We start from the raw sequence: 19048 nt of genomic DNA, 5'->3' as shown, positions 1-19048 counted from the left end.
GAACTTGATAGTAATCAGATTGGAGGCTTCATCTGCTGGGGAGCTGGACCTTATGTTGGAAGAAGGTCTGCCATGAATACACAAGAGTTCAGCAAACTCCACCAGTGTTCTCCTGCTCTTTGTCCCATTGGGACAGAGCCTCAAAGCAGGAATAGGACTATGTCATGGCTTATGGGATTGGCATGTTCCTGAAGACTTGCCTCTTCTCTTCTTTTCTTCTCCTCATGCCTTCAGCAAATCGCAGCTTGAGGATCTGACTGAGCTAGAAGCACGGACCTAGTAGGAGGGGGACCAACTCTGCAGAACAGCATCGGAATGCACAGCACCAGACTTGATCCTGACAAAAGTGATGTTTGCCTGACTTTGCAGTTATAAATAATCTCAAATGCTTTGCAAAAATTGAATAAGGAAATTAAAAGCAAGTGAATGAGTAATTTAAACAAAAACTGTGAGAAAGGGAGGAGGGAGAATCCATATTTAATCAAATTAGAACTGTTGTCCAATGCCATTAATTATGCCCAGACATGTGATGTGTTTCGCAGGAATTGATACAGTTGAGCTTTGTTTGTGCTGGGGTTGTTCAGGGACAAGCATGTCCACTGGTGTAGACCAGCCTTTGTGCTTTGCAAAAACCTTCAGATCTGATACCCAGCTGTAGCCCGGAGTAAGGAGTAACCTGAAAAGCCTGCGCAGCTCTCTACGGAACAAAGGGCGTCTCTGGGAGAATGACGATTCAATGTACATCTTTTCAGTGTTTTTTGAAGAGGGATTGTTTTAGTGGAAGTAGTAATCTCCTGTAATTTTATATTATTTGCAGATGTTTTTAAATTGTTTCTCAGGCAAAGAATAAAGAACTTTGTTTACTATTTGAAAGTAGGATGGCTGACCCTCCTGGGGAGGTTATTCATTTATTTAAAAAGATATGAAATAGCTACTTCGATGAAAACATAACTCTAGAAATTGAAATGTTTATGATTATAGAAGCTGTAGTTTTCTAATGCAAAATAAGCCCTGGGAGATGTGCCCTAAATGGTAAATCACTCTGGTTGTTAACAAAACAAGAATTACTATTATTTTATGGTTCTTGCTTATTTTACAAGGCCTTTAGCTGTTTCATCTGCACTTAACTTTTACAGGCTAGGCATAAATTGATTTTTTTTTTTTTTTTTTGGTTCTTGTTTTGCTGTTTAAATAGCTTGGTTTTTTGTTTGTGTTTTTAAAGCATGCTGGAGATTTAAACACAGATAAACAGGATAGCATTCATTTAGTACTGAGGAAAAAAAAGCAGGGAGAAAAGCCTTGGCTATTGATACCCTTTGCAATAGCAGGATTGGAATCTATTCTTACAACTTAGTGTTGTCTCATAAACTTCTTGGAAGGAACCTGAGATGATTATTTGAAGGGAACCGTGTGGGTAACACTCAGCCAGTTTTTGGTAGGTGTCACCTTGCCTTGTGGTGACCTGTTGCAAGAGGAATCCCATCACCATTTTACAGAGGTGGGGTGTTCTCTGTAGTCTGGCAGTTGTGCTTGAACGTTTCCAGGGGAGGGAGCAGTCCCTGGAGGAGAAAGGAGCTGCCCTGCAGGAGCTGTCAGCGATCCCTACAGTCTCCCATTGATGGCAACTGGAAAGAAGCTCCTGTTAGACCTGGTCTTCCCAGGTGCTCAACTGATGCTGGTGATTGCTGCAGAATGGCAGATCCCTCTGGTCTTCGGGAGCCCCCTCCTGTCCAGCAGTCAGGCCACAGCCCCTTGGCCACTGCGGTAGGGAAAGAGGAATTGTCGGTTTGTGTTTGCTTTGAGAGCACCCTAGCAAGGCAAATGAAGGAGAGTGCGTTGTCCTAGACTGGAGTCTCTTCTTGTCTAGCAGGTAGCAAAATACCAGTAGGATTGCTCACGGCGGGAGTAGTATTCCAGCGCTGTCGGGTTACTTTTGTTTTGGATAATTGGGCTCTAGCAAGTGTTTGGAGTCTCTGAGATGTATTTAGCAAAAGAGCGTCCTAGATACTGGCTTAGAAGCTGAGCACAGGGGAACGTGGTTGAAAGGGGTAATGTGTCCCAGTTTCTGCAATTTGTAATGACCTAAAATATCTAACGATGGAAACTAAAACAAAACAGATAATAACATAGAAAAGATTGAAAGATTTTGTTGAAAGCTTGTGACAACTACAAGTGAGCAATGTAGAGAAAGTACTGGCTTTGGAGATGAAAGAACCTGAAACTCCTGAAGCTGATTCAGGGAAGAGTAAGTTGGATGATATTCAGTCGTCTTTTCTTGCTTCGTCCCTCAGTAGTTCACATGGAAGAAGGAAAACACATGAATATGTAGTCCGTTTAGCTGTCTGCGTTGGAATATCTGCCTTCAATTTGGCAAGCTTTTATGCTTTCTGAGGCTCAGGACGGTCTCTTGCTACCAATAGTTTTCTCCTTTAGGAATGCAGATCTGCACCATATCTCCCTGAATCTTTGTTTTAGGAGCAGCTACAGGATAAAAACAAGCTCTGGTGCTCATTTAAAGTCAATATGTTCTATTTTTCAGTTTGCTTATGTTTAAGTGCCAAGCTTTAAAGATTTGCTTTGCCTACAGGCAGCCTGAATACAAAGGGAGACTTTATTTTTTATAAACTAAAAAGTACTGCAAAAGCACAAAGAGCAAAATATTTCTTTCCTCCTTCCATGTCCCCAGGTTCATTATCACAATACGAGGTTTGCCTCTGAAGAATCTAGAGGAGAAGGAAGAGCCATGAATTCATTTAGTCACCTCAGGGGGCGGCTAGAAATGAACGTGATGGATGAGATGCGCCTGTGTACATACATGTGTGCGAGGAGTAAGAAAATCCCACCTTGAAGCAGTTTTGGCACTTGATGCCATGGCAGTGACAAGGTTTACAAGGACAAGGTGTAAGGGGAAAAGTCTGTGCACGTGAAACCAATTTCTTTGTTGCTGGTGAGACTAAGATTGTGTCAAGATGAATGGAAGTTCTGAATCTTCACCGAACTGCAGTATTGTGTAAATCCCTTCTATTTAAGGGGAAGCTTTACTGTGGGGTGAGGAGAATAGAATTGCAGTTGGAATATAGCCGGTCAAGAAAAACGTGAAGGGATTCATACGTTTGTCACAGGAGCTAATTTCCCTCCTGAAACTGTGGTCAGAGGATGCAATCTGACTTGTGAACCCTACCACAGAGGATTCAGCGTGCATCAGAAGTTATTGGCCGTAACGATAAACACTGCAGACTGAAAGTAGGGATTTTCTTTAGGATTTCAGAAGCCTAATACTGATTGATTAATTCTATAGCCTGAGTTATTCTCAGGCTAATTCTAATAGAAATTAGAGCAGTGGCTGCTTATAGCACCTCTGGTGGTCCAGTATGTGCTACCTTTGAAGGTTGTCCATGTTGCATTTTGACTGAGATGATTGCCTGAGGCTTATTGTCATGGTCTTAGTTAATATTAGCACTTATGTGAAAATGAAAGTGACTTCCAAGCTGAAGTCCAAATTCCAGAATGCCAGAATAGAGCCGCAAACAAAGGAAACTGAACAAGGGCATCTCAGCTTGCCTCAAAGGAAGTTACAGATCACACAAGGATTAAACGAAGTACATTTTTCCCTACAGAGCCTAATGAGACCTCAATACCATGCTCCTGCTCAGCAGCATAAAGTCATTTGGAAGAATACTGTCCTTCAGGGCTTAAAAAAAATTGGCCGTTCCAAGGGTGCAATCCAAAGTCCATTATCGGGATGAAATGCAATTTTGCCAAACAAAATGTTATGAAACAAAATGCAGCAGTTCACTGGAGATGAGGTTGCTCACAGATACAGGATATTTAAGCCTTGACATAATTAGACTTAGCTCCTGCATGGCAACAGTTTCATCCATATCTTTTTGTTTCCCTGCGATGTGAAAAGGTAGACTGAATTTGTCAACGACGTTTTCTCGAGGAGAATTATGTTGACTTTGCGGTTTAAGGCCCTGTGTACTACTTCCTTCTGTTTAATAAAAAAAATAAAGACTCTGTGTATGTGTTCCTTAATGAAGGATATTCTTTATATTCTATTTGACAAGACGTGTGAATAGAAGCCCTGCTTTGGCTTTGAGGTCTGTGTAGGTGGATGCTGTGCTTGCGTGTAGCCCACCGCCTTCATGGCGTATAATGAAATGAACAATCTGCCGTTTCATTTTACGTGGTTGAGGATTTATAATGTTGGGGAAAAGTCTTATTTCTATATCTATTTTTTTTTAAACCACTTGCCTTGAAGCTTCTGAAGCACATTCATCAACCAAAGGGGAACTTCCAAACTTGTGTGCTGAGAGAGATGGTTGCAGGTTGAAAAGGAAAGTTCAGGCACTCGTGCGCATGAGAAGCAGAAGCGTTGTTTTCAGGCAGTTTCCCTGCGAGAACCAGCCTTTGATCTAGTTCCATTCTGTTCAGTGTTTCTTTATGTTGTGCATCTGTGACAACTTTTAAATGAGCTTGTAAGCAGTTACAGACTCATGGAAGGGAGGATGTCAGAATAGTAGCATTCCTAATAATTTGGCTGTTCATCTCTAGCTATCCATACTTTTAAAGTTATCATTGCTCTGGACAATGGGAGACAGGTGCTGCTTTAATAGAAGGTCTTGATCCTTTATAGCCTTCTGTAGTCTGCAACTGAGTGTGTTTTATCAAATGGAAATAAATTGTTAATAGTGTATGAGATTAACTGCTCTGAAACCCAACAGTCCTGTTCACTGTGGAACAGAATGAATGTTTCTGTGAGCAGAAATTCCACTCCTCCTACACTGGGCATTGAAGAGAAAGCTTAAAGCAAGTTTAAATATAAAGTAGTACTCTGTTGTAGGTTGCCTATAAATGTGAAGTCCTTGACAGCAGCTTCACATGATTTCCCTTTACTGAGCTGAGTCCAGTCAGACCAGCATAGCTGCAGCATGCTTTTCTGGGACTGTAAATTCTTCTGAGTATTTATTTGCAAGTTGTTGGGTAAAACATGTTTTTTAATTAAAAAACAAAAAGCTGAAATCAGTAGAAGAGTTAAGCCATGATGGTAGAAGTGATGGATGCCTTTGTTTCTGCTCCTTTAGGAACAAAGCCCCAGCAACCAGACATCAATAGCAATGATGCAAGAACCCCAAGAGATGGTGGAAGAGACCGTTACTGTGGAGGAAGACCCAGGCACTCCCACTTCCCACGTGTCTATTGTCACTTCTGAAGATGGAACCACGAGGAGAACTGAAACCAAGGTGAGAGGGGGTGGGATGGACCTTAAAATATAACCAGTGAGGAAAACGGCAAAATATCACCTAGTCATAGAACAAACATAGCAGGGAGTAGAACGGAGCAATGCAAATCATGCCGTTGTGAGCTGTGATTTCATGTGTGTCCTCTTTACCAGCAAAGCTGAGTTAGAAGCAAAACTGAAGAAGTCCTCGTGTCCAGTTTGCTCCCTGTCAGCTGTGCTGATGCAGCTGTTTTTGGAGCAGTGCTGTGAGCTGGACAGTAGAAGTTATCCCACTTAAAGAAACAAAACCACTACAATTCTTCTCCAGCCTATTTCTTCCTGTAAAGTTTGCTTTATTTTACTGATACAGTTCTCAGCAATGCGCTGCAAACAGATACAGTGATAGGAGAGTGAGATGAGATGGTAGGGCCTGGAGTAAATGACTTGCCGCTGAGGAGAATGTGCTTGGAAGTATGCCTTCAAATTAGTTATGATCTTTAACAATATGGGATTATGCTTATGTCCTTCAGAACACAAAATGTTCTATTTAATAACATCACAGCACTTAAATTCTGCATCAGTCTTGTGAGTGGAAATTTATTCCTGATGCACGGGGAAAGCTGGGTATTTTCTCAGGCTGCTGGTACCTCACATTCCTCTGTGCTGTGGATGTTGCATCGGTTTTTGTTTTTTGTTGTTGTTCCCTTCCCTAGACCTTGTGTAAGGTGATTTTGCAGTCTCTGCTGAGCAAGTGCTGTATGTTCATAGTTGCCTAACATGCTTTTGGGTACCGTTAGAACAAAAACATGCCTTGACGTTTGGGTCTTGGGAGTTGAGCTGGCATCTTTGTTAGGTGATGTGAAAGATCAAGGGGGTGTGGTTTTTTTTTTTTTTTTTAAAAACAACTTCTAAACAGGATTGATGGAAAAAAGAGACTGTCCAGCTGCTTGCTGTGTTAGAAGGAGTTGAATAGAGGTCATTGCATAAATGAGTGTTTATTTTTACTGGCATTCCAGAATTGCAGTTTTCTGTGATACCTGTTCAGGACAGCAAATCCTCAAGTTGGAGTAAATGAACATTGGCTTCCTGAGATCAGTGGGCTTGCAGAGACTGCCATAAACTGAGTATCTAGTTTAATATTTGTTTGGCTTAGTTAAAAGATAAATTTATCTAGACTATTTTGTCCTTGTTGGAAGGAAATGAGGGTCTTAAAAGTGATTTTTTTTTTATTTTAGCTCTTCAAATAATCTATTTCATCTGTAACTTATTTGAAACAAATGCTATTTTCTTTGCGGCAGCAGCAACAACTGTTGTTTACAGGAAGGAAGTGATAAAATTACAGTGGTGATGGACACCTTTTTATATGCTCTAATAGCAGTACATAGTTTTAGGAGGCTGTAAGTGCAGCTATGCAGGGGAATAAAATGATAGCTATGACTGTAAAAATAGAGTAAAGGCTATGCAACGGTCCCTAGATAACAGGATGACATGGAATGAAATATTTTGTCTGAAAGTCATGCCACTGATAAGCTGCGTGTTTGTCATAGCATAAAAGATGCGATTTTCTCCTATGTGGTGTACCTGCTATTTTTCCATCTTCCTACAGGAAAGAACAGTGGCAGCTTGAAAGCAAGTGTTATATTACATTTAGGAAAAGAAAATTAGAAAAAGAGCATCTCTTAGCGCTAATGCTGCAGAGCAATGCTTTATTCTGTTACATTAAGTTCATTCAAAGCACTCAAGTGTTTTAAGAATGGTACGTAGTTGTCGTCTTTGAAACAACATAAATCCCGAGTGACTGCACTGACTTCAGCTTATGTTCTGTCTAGAGAGGTTTCTTAACAGTTCGTTGCTTAACAGTCCAGCTCTTTGAAAAATCCAGTTGTTGTCGGAAAGTGATACTGAAATGTCAAAACACGGATGGGGCTAGCTTAGTCCTAACTCTGTCAGAAGAGGCGCTGGGACTTCAGGGAGGTTGCTGCTGGCTCTTCAATGGTTTTGTTTTGTCTTGCTGTGATAATATGGCATAGATTAACAACTCCTGAATATGAGCCTGAGGTCAGGCTTTTGTTTTTGTTTTTTTAATCACATGGGTTTTCATTTTGTTTTTTGTTTTGATAGTGAACGTGAAAATGGAAACTGTTGTCACTTGAATTTCATAGTGTCAGTTAAGCATCCTGGAGTTGATTGACATCGACTTGCTATCATTTCTAATAGATATCATCGCGGTGTTTTTATAGGGCATGCTATTATATGCAAGTGCCTCACAAAGAAAAGAAACTTAAATTTCATAGTACCTTTGTGAGGAGGCAAAATTCTGACGTTGCTGTTTGGATGAGGACAGTGAACCAGAGTTTCTCTAGGATGCGAGATGCAAATACCTGGGTGTGCAGGTTGTTGTAAGGGCTTTCTTCCTCCTGCTGACTTAGGGCTGTAGAAGGGGCTGTCGTTGAGGTGGAGGACTTGATCCTGCTCTACCACAACGATGGGGGTACTACTGTGATTTCAGTCTCCCTGGGCCTCCACTTTGTGGATGTGCAACCATGTACATAGTAAGTAGATACCCTATTAATTCTTAATGGTGATCTACAGGATTTCTGACCACGTGGAAGTTTGGTTGTCCCAGACAAATTGCCGCTGCACCTCAGTAAAACACTGCCCCATGGCGGAAATCTCACCCATCCTGCTTAGGGTCTGCCCAGTAGGACAGTCTGATTCTGTGGCAGTTCTGCCTTTTGAGATTTATTTAAAGATTGCCCAGATAGGGGCGTGTATATTGTTCGATAATAAGGGGTGGCGCGAGTCACAGCACCCATCTCCTGGCAGGGGTCGGGCCGAAAGGGCTGGTGGTGCTGCCGCCAGGAATCTGTCCCTGTCCCCTGAGCTGTGGGCTTGCTAACTGGCCAAGGCAGCCCCGGAAGGGAGGATGATGCTGCCTGGGGAGAGTGGGAACGGCCCTGTGAGGGGCCAAGTTTAATCTGTTCGTCGGCGAAGCTCTCGCTGGCAGGATCTCTCTTGAGCCCGGGAACTGCTGTTCCACGTCTCTCTGCCTCTTCCCTCCCAGATGGAGAACGTGAATCTGGCTGTGCTTTTAGGGTGCATGCCCTTCTTATCCTTGTAAAGCATCCTTTCCTATGGCGGGAGTCCTCACATCTATGGTATCTAATCTGTTACTTAATAAGGGTAATTAAAATTGAGATAGTGGCACTGTCTGTTAAATATATATACGTGTAGAAAGTCAGATGTGTTTTTACATGCACCCTCAGAGTCGGTGTGGTCCTTCCAGCACCCCAACCCTGCACAAATTAATAACTTAACCCTCCTGTTGTTCTTCAAATTAAAGGCTACTTGAGACTTGATTTTTACTCCTACCCTTTTCTAGCTCTTAAACTGTTTCTCAGTATTAGCATCATATACTGGTTTTCCTAAGCCAGTTATCAGCTTGCAGCTTAGTTCTTGACGTGTCTTACTTTCTCTCCAACCTGATTTATGTCTTCTCTCTGACAGAACCACCGGGGCCGGATTTATGCTTGGCACACCTTTTTTTTAATTAAGGTTTTCTTTTTGTTTTTTTTTTTAACCTCAAGGTGGTTAGGACAACATACTGAAAAAGGTTTTCATGCTGTAAGTTGCTGTGTTTTCTCTACTCTTTTTTGGGGAAATATTTAGAACCAGCTCTTCTCCCTCTGTAGCTAGAAAGCTCTTCTGGACAGTGCCAAGTCACCATTTCCAACCATACGTGCTCCACAAAGGAAGTGGCAGCGCAAGATGCTTCCTCTGACAGAGTAAATAACACTGGTTGTGGTTTCTAAAGAGCCACCAAAACTGGAGGAGTTTTCCGGAGATGTGGGTTTTTTTGCTGGGTGACTTATAAGGGGATTAGTCGACCCAGTGCTGTTTAGAATGTGTTTTGATTTCTGCAACAGAAACTTGCTTGTTACTTTTAATACATTTCGTGACTCTTCAGGCTGCTGTCTCTGGAGCTGAAGCGTAGCAAAGGGTGTAAATATGAAAGCTCCTGTGTTACGCTGTTCCTTTGTGTTTTTTTTGTGTACCCATTGTTTCAGGACCATAATTTATAGAGGTCATTCTCTTCTGTAGTGTGTTAAGTAAACAGCTTTAATCCAGAAGCATCGGCACTTCTGCTCTGCTCTTCCCCCACTTCTTTGAAGACGCCTCTAGCAGCAAAGCAGGGAGAAGGCACAGCTGAACTGAATGTTTGACAAATCTTAAACTGTGAAAACTTGCCTCTCAAAATGAGATATCTCTGAGTAATTCTTCCCTGAACTGTTATTCTCTTAGTACTATACTGGCTAAATCCTGCTGTAACATTTGCTGCACGGAAGATGCATCACATAATACTTCATCTCAACTTTATAATCCTCCAGAAGCCAAATGTATAGCATGCAAAAACAGTCAAAGTCAGCCTGGAGAGAAAACTGCTACTTTTAGTCTGGAGGCTGGGACAACTGCAGTGGATTAAAGGGAGCCTGTTAGCAGGTGGTTGGAGAGAGCTCGGTAAAATAAACGAGATCGGTGCATGTTTGTGTTCCCTTTTTTTCTTTCTTTAGGCACCTTTTATATCATCTTTGAGATGTGGTAAGTTTTCAGAGAGTTAGATCGCTTTTATTCTTGAAAACAGTATTTTATGATAACAAACTGTGAAATCTGTCTATATGCAAAGCTGTTTCATTTCCAGTTTACCCAGCTGGCTTGTGCCTGCCGATGCTCAGCAGAGTGTGATCGTACATGACAGCGATTACCTGTTGCTCTTGCTTCCCAGCAGCAATGGTGGGAAAGGGCCTGTGACCCGAGCTCTGGCTGTGGGGGTGCCGGTTAGCTCCAAGACACGGTTCTCAAAAACCTTGCAAAAAATTCGAGGGGAATTGGGAATGGGTTTCAGCTGAAGTTGAGGTCCCTTTAAAAATGTGAAACATTAAGCTTAAAATTGAAGGGGAGAAATTTGAGCTGTTGTTTTGAAAACCAATGGGGTGAGTTCATACACAGCATTTAATAGAAAGGTAATCGCTTCAGCCTGTTTGGGCTGATTAATTTTTACAGTCCATGGTTCAAAAATAAGCCTCAGAAATGTCAAAATGCTTTCATCCTTGCACATTGCTTCTTATCTGTTTCTGGTTTATGACATGGTTTCAAGAAAATTTCTAGCCCTGTCAGCTTCTATAAAATACTTAATTTATTTAGAAAAAGCAAAGCCAAACAAACAAACCCCCCCAATAACAACCTGGAAGGCAAGAATTATAAGTACTGGTTAAGATGACTTCATTTGACCAGGACAACCCACTGCAGTTGAAATCTCAGTACTGCCTGTCCTCCGCTTGTCTGAATACGGTGCGCTCTGAGGAATTCACTTGTACCATCTGCATATGTATCCAGTAAGTCCAGTCTTTGAATTTCTTCGTGTTTTTTTTTTTTTTTCCCCCCCAATCATTTGAAGGCAAATGAAAGGAGGAGGGACAGAAAAATAGCAAACTGCTTCAAATGTATGACTCCTTCCTTTGAGTTTTGTCAGTAGATGTATTTCCGGAAACAGAACTAGTGAAAATATCATCGCAGGGGTTGTATGGGAATTATTTGACAAACAACATAATTGCAACCGTTGTTGGGGGAAACAGCGGTAAGGTTAGTAAGCTTGAAATGTAGCTTTATTCTTGGTTTAAAAAAAGTGGGGGGGGAGGGTGGAGAAAAGACAAAGTAAAAATTAGTAGACTTGATAAAGGCACCTAATTGCCCTGCCTTTAGAAAGCTGGTGCTTCTCATGGAAGTTTGGACTAGAGGGGCCTAAGAAAGTTGGTGTCATTGGAACTCTTTTTTGCTATGATTGAAAACTGAGTCTAGTTTACAGAAAATGAAGAATTGCAAATATGTTTCAGGAAAGTCAGGCAACCTCCTCGTAGAGAAGTATTCTGAAGCTTTTGTCTGGTGACGTATGGGATTGTAGCACTGAAACAGTTGAGAGCCCTTCACTCTATAAGCAGCCTAAAAAAAAAAATCTTTAGATGGATTTTCTTTAGAGGTTAAATAGGGGAAGTCATACTGCAGTATCTCAAAATAACTTGTATTTCTAAATTGTTAAAGCCTATCTGTAGTGTGGTGTTCATGCTAATAGATCTTTCTCAAGATTGGGTGCATCTGGAGGATCAGGTGCCTCTCACATGAGAGAGTCTGCTGTGGCTCCCGTTTGCGATAGCTTCGTTCTCTCTGCCTAATGCATCAGCATTAAGGAAACCACAGAAACGTTAGAAGAGAAGGTTACTGTGCTGTCAGCTGCTCAAGGCTGCCGGAGTTCTTCTAAGAAATATGAATGAAACATTCCCTTGAGCAGATTTTCCTGAAATGAAGGGGTTTTGTTTTTGTTTTCTTTCTTAGAAATGTAATAAATGGACTTTCCTCTGTGTGCTGGCTAATTGCTTCCAAAAAGCTTCCTTTTATTGTCCTATAGGCAGCAAAGGCTATTTATCACACGATGCAGCTTCCACTTCAATGCCCACCCACCCCAAATGAGCATAAGCACAGATACTCCCACCCCTCCAAAATACAGAAAAGCTCAGCTTGATTTTTGTCCCCCCCGCTCCCAGTAACATCTTTAACATTATCAAACTCTTTTATGCTATGAGAAATGTGTACTTTAACACTTGAGTGAGATGCTCCTCTTGGGCCTCTGACAAGGGTTTTTGATTGTCCTGGTTCTTCCCATGCGTGAATAGGGGCAGCTTGCAGCAACTGGTAGAGGTGAAGCTGTGCTAACGCTGTAAAGTTGTTCTTATGTGTACAGGCTGACACTAGACGTGTAGTACCTCTTTCTTGACTAACAGAGTTATCCAAGTCTCAAAGACCGATAAGTATGGCATATTGGGGAAAAAATTGCAAATTCATGTCCTGCAGTCTATGTTGGTAATAGGAAATTTCTCTGTGAATGCTCTATGTAGTACCAGAGCATGCTGAAAAACTCCGGGTGTCATTAAATGTCGCTAAGTAGTAAATAACAAATTGTCTAGAAATTGCTTTCCAAAATGTTCTGAAATTCTGCTTTATCTTTTGTGTGTGTATGTGTACAGAAGATTAGCAGACAATTGTCCTTGCCATAGCATTTCTGCGTTATCACTTCCCCTATCTTTTTTGACAATAACAGTGATCCTCTTTTTTTAAAAAAAAAAAAAAAAAGGGGGGGGGGGGGGAACCAGGGCCAGACGCTAGAAGTGTTAAAAACGGACAGCCATCCAGAGCTGGCAGTAGGAATGATGGGTGGAGGCACGCAGCAGTGACATCTTCCCTATGAAGGCTTTGTTCTGAGGATCTGCCCTCTTGCAGGTCAAAGCTTGTTCCTTCTTTTGTGCTGTTGCAGCCGTACGTGATGTGTGTTAGCTATCTTGTCTGATCTTGATAATTTTATGAAAAATTAAACATGACATATTATACATGCGTGACAGCATATGTCTTGAAAAGAGAAACTTGGGATTAGATTTAAGATACTGTCTTCTATTGATTAATGCTGGAAAAAAAGAGCTGTGTGAGTTTACATAAGCACTCTTCTTGGCATCCAAAAAAAAGTTGCCTTTCTGTCCCTCACTGTGCAAAAGCATCAATTTCTGATTTGGCAGTCTCTTAAAAGGCTGCATTTCCTGTTATTCCCGATGCTGGTTCCAAGAGTCAAGAATGTGAAGACCAAGCAGTTTGTATCCAGTTTTGTCATTGCTTTGCATAACTCCTCACATATTTCAGGCCTGAGAAAGGTTGCTTTTTCTACTGTGAGAAGATAGCTATGAACATATGACTGAATAAAACTTTTGTTTTGCACTTTAGTGGGAGAATACTGAGCTGCATTGGGCTTGTGTATGTCCAGATTACTAAGAGCTACCCAGAGTTGTTTACTGTACTTCTTAAACATCTAATCTTTCTAAAAGCCCTCAGATTTTATAAATGCCGTGATAGCAGTCATGTTGGTATTGAATGGAAAGCCAAACTATTTTGCACAGGTAATGAGCAAAACCCGCTGTTGGATCCTATGTCATGAAGTACGCTTTTGCTTCTGGCTTTGGATTCCTGGCTTTAAAAATGGAAAAAGAAATGTTTGGAGGGAAGGAAACTAGCATCTTCCCTGGAGTTTACTTGGTAAGGCAATCCCTTTTGGGATGCAGAAGAAAATTGTTTCAGCTCTGGCCCAAATTAGATCCTAAGGGCATGTTGATACCTGGCTGTGCTTTGTTCAGCATCATGATGCTATTTAGTTATGCTGTTGGTGGAGAGCCATTTGTCCTGTTTTCAGTGTTACAGGATTTCATTATTTCATTAAGCTGAAGTATCATTTGCACGCAAATGTCTCTAGGAAAAGAAATGCTGTTTGAGTGAAATTTCTCTATTTGTGGTTTCTGTGTCGAAATATCTGGCTGGAGGACGTGTGGAGCCGCTTCAAGAGATGTACTGTAATTGTTTTGTTTTAGCAGCAACTTGGCTAATGTGGTACCAATCTATATGTTTAAATCGGAGGCTATAGGTCAAAGTGTCTAATTAGACCTCTGAACACCTGTGCATGCCAGGAATATATGCAGCAGTTACCATTTCTCTTGATATACATGTTACATTTGGCAGTTTACAGGAAGAAAAATGTCATCTGCTTATGCTTACTTATCTCTCTAATATTATACTTTATAAACCCAGTATATCTCTAATAATTTGGTTTTGTGTTCCTGTCGTCCCCATATGTGATCCTGTCTTTTGTATTGATTCTCTCCCCTATCTTTGTGGGATTTACATGCAGCTGAAAGTCAGCTTTTACTGGGGTTAGGGAAACTTTACAAATGTTGAGGTAACCTTATAAACAGGTTAGGGTAGCCAAGGACAGATCAGCTCCTGCTGGATTGCTTATTCTCACTGAAGCAGCTTTTGCAGGTCACTCTGGAAGACAATGTCGTGCAAGACACATGGTCCTATGATGGTTTGTAAGCAGTGGTGGTTTTTGTCCAGTGTTGTCTTACGCAGATTACCAGATCTGTCCCGTGAAGGCAAAATGATCTTGGAAATTCTTGAGGAGTTCTTATTCTTAGCCCTTTAGCAAGAAAACCTGAGCACAGTGCCCTCTGGACACTTACTGTTTTCAGTTTTTTACTGTTATGTGAAATACCCAGATAGTGTGATTCTACCTGTGCTGAAATTAAATGTGGCTTTTAGGAAAGAAGCCAAAAATATATTTGTGTGCATAACTTTCTGTATGTTTTAAAGAAGCTTGTCTAGGCCAATGTGTTTAGGGTAGCTGCAGTTGCAAGTACTGTGCAGAGTTTGAGCTCGGTGTTACAGATTTGTTAGTTTTAAGACTCTTATCACCAAAATAACTGAACGAAGCCAACTGCCTTCTGGGTTCGTTTGATAATGGCTGGATATGAGCAGATTTTAAAAGGTAAAGAAAGAGTTGTGCTGGCTTGAAAGCTAAGAGCCTGAAACTTTTCTGTTTGGGTTCGTGATTTCCTAAACATTACTGCCAAATCTGAGCCCCATCAGCTACGCGCTAGTACAAACTTGATCCACATCAGGAAGCAGCATATAACTTTATTTCTGTTAAATTAGTAGGCATAATGTAGGTTTTTTATGCTACTTGTGTGAGGACAGACTACGGCTACCCAACTTCATAAAGTCTGCTGTAGCAAAAGTTGCCTCTTGAAAGCTTTTTGGGAAAATTTGAGCTGATATGATGACTTTGCACTGCTTCTACACGCTGGCATGTGGCTGCAATGCTTTTGATTTGGCAGGAAGAGCCCAAAATGCACATAACTCCTGTTAACTGGACCAATGACATGTCTCTTCAACTCTTTATAGAAATACTTTTCCAGTATATATGAACTCATAAAACGAGTAAATCAGTGCTTCCATTCAACAGACTTGTTGCTGTAGTATGCTGTGTGGTGTCTTCTCCTCGCTTTAGCATTATGACTCCCCTTACGTCTCATCACGTTATGCAGCAAGGCAAAAATTAACATCTTTATTCGATACTTCTTAACAGGTTACCAAAATGGTCAAAACGGTCACCACTAGAACAGTGCGTCAGGTCCCGCTTGGGCCTGATGGCCTGCCGTCGATGGATGGCTCGTCTCCCATGGGCAGCTACACAGATTCGATAGACAGAAGGTACATGAAGAATGGGGAGCGGTACATCACACCACAAGCATCGTCCACGTTAACCAGATCTTACAACAGCTACAATGATTCTTACCCTGACAGCCATGAAGGCCAGTATCGCCCTTATATCGGTCATGACGGTTACGGAGATCTAGCCGATAACTACGGCAGCTTGTCCCGTGGTGTCAACTACCGTCCTCGCTATGCCTATGTGCCAGGGAACAGTTACCGGCCAGAGGATGGTAGCTTCACTTTACCGAGCAGAAGGGATAACTACGGTCCTATTGCCCAGCCTCAGGTGCCAGTGGGCAGCAACGTTGACTTGAACCGCTCTCAGCCAGAACGCTTCCAGCCAGAGCCCTATGGACTGGAAGATGATAACCGCAGCCTTGGAGTAGATGATGAAGGATATGAACTGGATCCAGATTACTCCACTGTGAACCGGAGGACATCTGCAGGTGTGCCAGAGAGAGGAAGACCTCACAAAGGAAGGTAAAGCCCATTTGTTTCTTGCTACGCTATTTGCAGCTATGTTTTTCTTAGTTGAGCACATACGTTTGAACTCGCAGTGGTCTGGCAAGTTCAAGAATTGCTTAGCGGAAAAAAACATAGCAGTGATTGTGGTCAGCATATAGTCTCTGTAAAGAGACGAACATCTTAAAATCTCAAGAACAGGAAAATTGAGGGGTGGAGGGGGAAGGGCCTTGCACAAGAGACAAAATGAGCAGTAAACTGATTTGGGATTGCAATGCGTTTGTGATCTTGGCTGGGGAATGATCTCCGTTTCTCAAAAACAATTGGAGGCAAAAACAAAACGTCATAAGCACAGGAGCACAAAATTAAGGTAGCCTTCTTGAGGAAGAGGTTCCTGCTAGAGAGGAGGGGAACTCCCTAGCTTGCTGTGAACAAGGTAGAGCCTGCCATTTCGTTAGTCAATAAATAACTGTGCAAAATGCACATAAAATCTAGAAGAGGTTGTGTGTTCTGCTCAAGAACCCTTTCATTGTGTTTCTGGGTGGTTTAGTTTAGACTGAATTTAGAAAGAAAGATATACTGTCCTACAAGAAGGCTGGGCTACATTTCTTTTCCTCTTTAAAAAAAGAAATGTGACTCCAATGTATTCTTCTAGTCCCATCCCATGCTAGCAAGGTGAATAAAGGGACTTGTAATTTGTGAGCCTTCTGACAGACGTGGTTATGTGTGCGTCTGCTGAACCACAACTTTGAACAGCTGGTTGGTTGCGGATGAGCAGATACCTGTGGTGGTGAAGGGACACTCTTCATGAGAGCTGTCTTGCGAGGTGCTTGGCACTCTCGGCTCCTAGGCCCGTGTTCATTGCACAATCTAAGCTGTGTGATGAGGTTACTCTGAACCTCACTGAAGTACTTCAACATTTTATAAGATCGGGTCATTATTTTGTCCTGTCAGTCTATGTAAAGGGGAGTTCAAGAGCATCTGAGTAGCACTTAACATAACTAAAGAGGCCAGTCACAAATTATTTCAACTTCACTTGTCTTCCCAAGAGACATTCTGCTTTATGCCATGCTTTCTGGCATTAGCGCAGCTATTGGCTCTTGCTTTGGGGAAAAAAAAATCAAGCTTGAGAGCATTCTTATTACTCAGCTGAAAGTCATCTTCTGAGTATAAATCCGAAAAATTCATGTACTTCAATTGTTGGCTGTGCAGTGTACTAACCTTTTGCATATGTCTGCTTGTAGTCATATCCTCATGACTCATATTTTGATGCAGATTTAATTCCCATCATTTTACTTGTAGTGTAGAGTCGTTTCCAGAGCTGTGGAGAGAGAGTTTGGAAGCCACCTGCTTCTGGATCTTTAGGTGGTCTTTAGACCTAATACTTCTGACCAAAAGCTTCTCTTCACCAGCACTAGCTTTTGGTGGCGTTTGGGAAGGCCTTTCCCCTAGCCTTTTCTTGGAGCTCTACTTCATTCATCCTTTTGTAGCTCTATTTTCTTAGCACTTCTGGAAGTTTCTTTTAAAACTAAATGGAATCAAGTACCTGCAAATTGGCATCTACATGCACACACACCCCCAAGAAAAAAAAATGAAGAGCCAGGAGCTCCTCAAAGTCCCTTACGATGTCTTTGTTTTTGTAAGCCTACTACCAGTGGGACCACAACAAGGTTTTATGGGATTGAAGGCTGAAGTGAGTATCAGCAGCAAGTAGATGCTGAAATACTGATCAGTAGACCAAATGCGAGTTGCTGCTGCCTTGCATTGAAGCAAAGTTCACAACTCTGGTTAAAAACAGGCAACAGTGGTTTCAAATTTTTGTTAGTGTTTTTCAAACTATATGCATGATGAATAATTAAAAGCCTTCTTAGAACCTGTCCATTTGCATTTTTAAAGTTTTTTTTTTTTTTAACATCCCTTTGATTTATTGTTTCTTGCAGTTTGGATAGGACCAATTTGCAGTTTTTGTTTTGGATAGGACCAATTTGCAGTTTTTGTTTTACATTTCTTTTGTTGCGAGTTTTTTCCATATTTAATATGATCAAGAGGTTTTGACAAGTAATTAGCCTGACTGTGGCAGCAAACTTCAGCTTGTAAGAACGTAAAAAGATTATATGAGGACCTCTTCATAAATAGTTACTTTTTGACATTTCAAAGTAGTATTTAAACATTTCAATAAAGCCTGCATTTCAGCTAGCCTATTGATCTGTAAGAAACTAATGACAGCAAATAGTTCTTTGAACTAGATGGAGGGTAATTACTACTTGATTATTCCTTTTTTTTTTTTTTTTTTTTAAAAGGAAGTCATTACTTAGGAAACGTAAGAAGTTGATGGCACTTTGGCACTATGTAGAGTAGGTATAAGCATAACACTGTTAGAAGCTTTCCTACATAGTTGTGTCCACATGCCTCAAAAGAAAGGTGACAGGTCCATAAAGCCATGAAGTCAAGGGGAAACTGCATTTTATGAATTGTGATATGGGATTGCTTGCTAGAATAAGAGAAAGGCGTGGGGGCTTTTTGTTTGGTGGGTGATGTGGGGTTGTTTTTGTTTTTATTTGGGTTTGTGTTTTTTAAATATACAGTCCTCTGCATGCTGTAATTTAACAAGTTCCAATTGGTATTTATTTAAGTCTGCATCTTTGTGTATTTATTTCAAGACTGTTTAATGTCCAGTTTGGGGCCAGAAACAATACCTGATTCTCTGGAGAAAATTATAGTAAGAAGGCGTTGCCACCTTCATTGCCACTAGCTTTATTTTGGTCTTTGTCAGCAATGTGCTACATCTTGATGTTCATGCAAGACACAGAAGGAAAGAACTTAAATCTGGGTCGCTCAGGAGGAGAGATGGAGCTGAAGAATGCTTGACCTGAGTTTGAGGGATAAATCGTTTCCATGAGAGAAGATGCATGACATTTAAAGGAGGAAATAAAACCAAATTTAGTTCCATCCACCAATCATCCTTTAATACTGGTAGTTTTACAGTGCTGTCCAAATCACCCCATCTTTCTGTTTTTGACTGTATGTCTACGATCTCAGCTTTGCCAATGTTCCTCTTGTTTCAGGCCTAGAAACCATTCCCGAGGCAGGAAGGGATTGCCCTAAATGGAAGGGGCTTTTCTGATGCCCAGTGGAGGGTGGAAAGAGGCCAGAGCTGTTTCTAGGGGTGAGCTGATCACTTGTAAAGAAGCCTCTGAGAGGAAATGATTCTAGAAATGGGTAAGA

At 41.4% G+C, this 19048-nt stretch overlaps 1 protein-coding gene across 29 annotated transcripts in view; it reads left to right on the top strand.

The window, feature by feature from the left end:
- ARVCF (ARVCF delta catenin family member) overlaps positions 1 to 19048 on the top strand; it is a 305859-nt gene that overhangs the window by 200234 nt on the left and 86577 nt on the right. For all 29 annotated transcript variants that reach the window (XM_068911528.1, XM_068911536.1, XM_068911526.1 and 26 more), the window contains 2 exons: positions 5085 to 5243; positions 15234 to 15841. In XM_068911528.1, coding sequence (XP_068767629.1) covers positions 5118 to 5243; positions 15234 to 15841 — 734 coding nt within the window. In that variant the 5' untranslated portion in view covers positions 5085 to 5117. The remainder of the gene's footprint in view (positions 1 to 5084; positions 5244 to 15233; positions 15842 to 19048) is intronic.

The sequence above is a fragment of the Struthio camelus genome, chromosome 17 (assembly GCF_040807025.1).
Source record: "Struthio camelus isolate bStrCam1 chromosome 17, bStrCam1.hap1, whole genome shotgun sequence".
In the NCBI taxonomy this organism is placed as follows: domain Eukaryota; kingdom Metazoa; phylum Chordata; class Aves; order Struthioniformes; family Struthionidae; genus Struthio; species Struthio camelus.
Note: the sequence above shows the minus strand (reverse complement) of the source record. Positions and strands in the feature narration are given on the sequence as shown.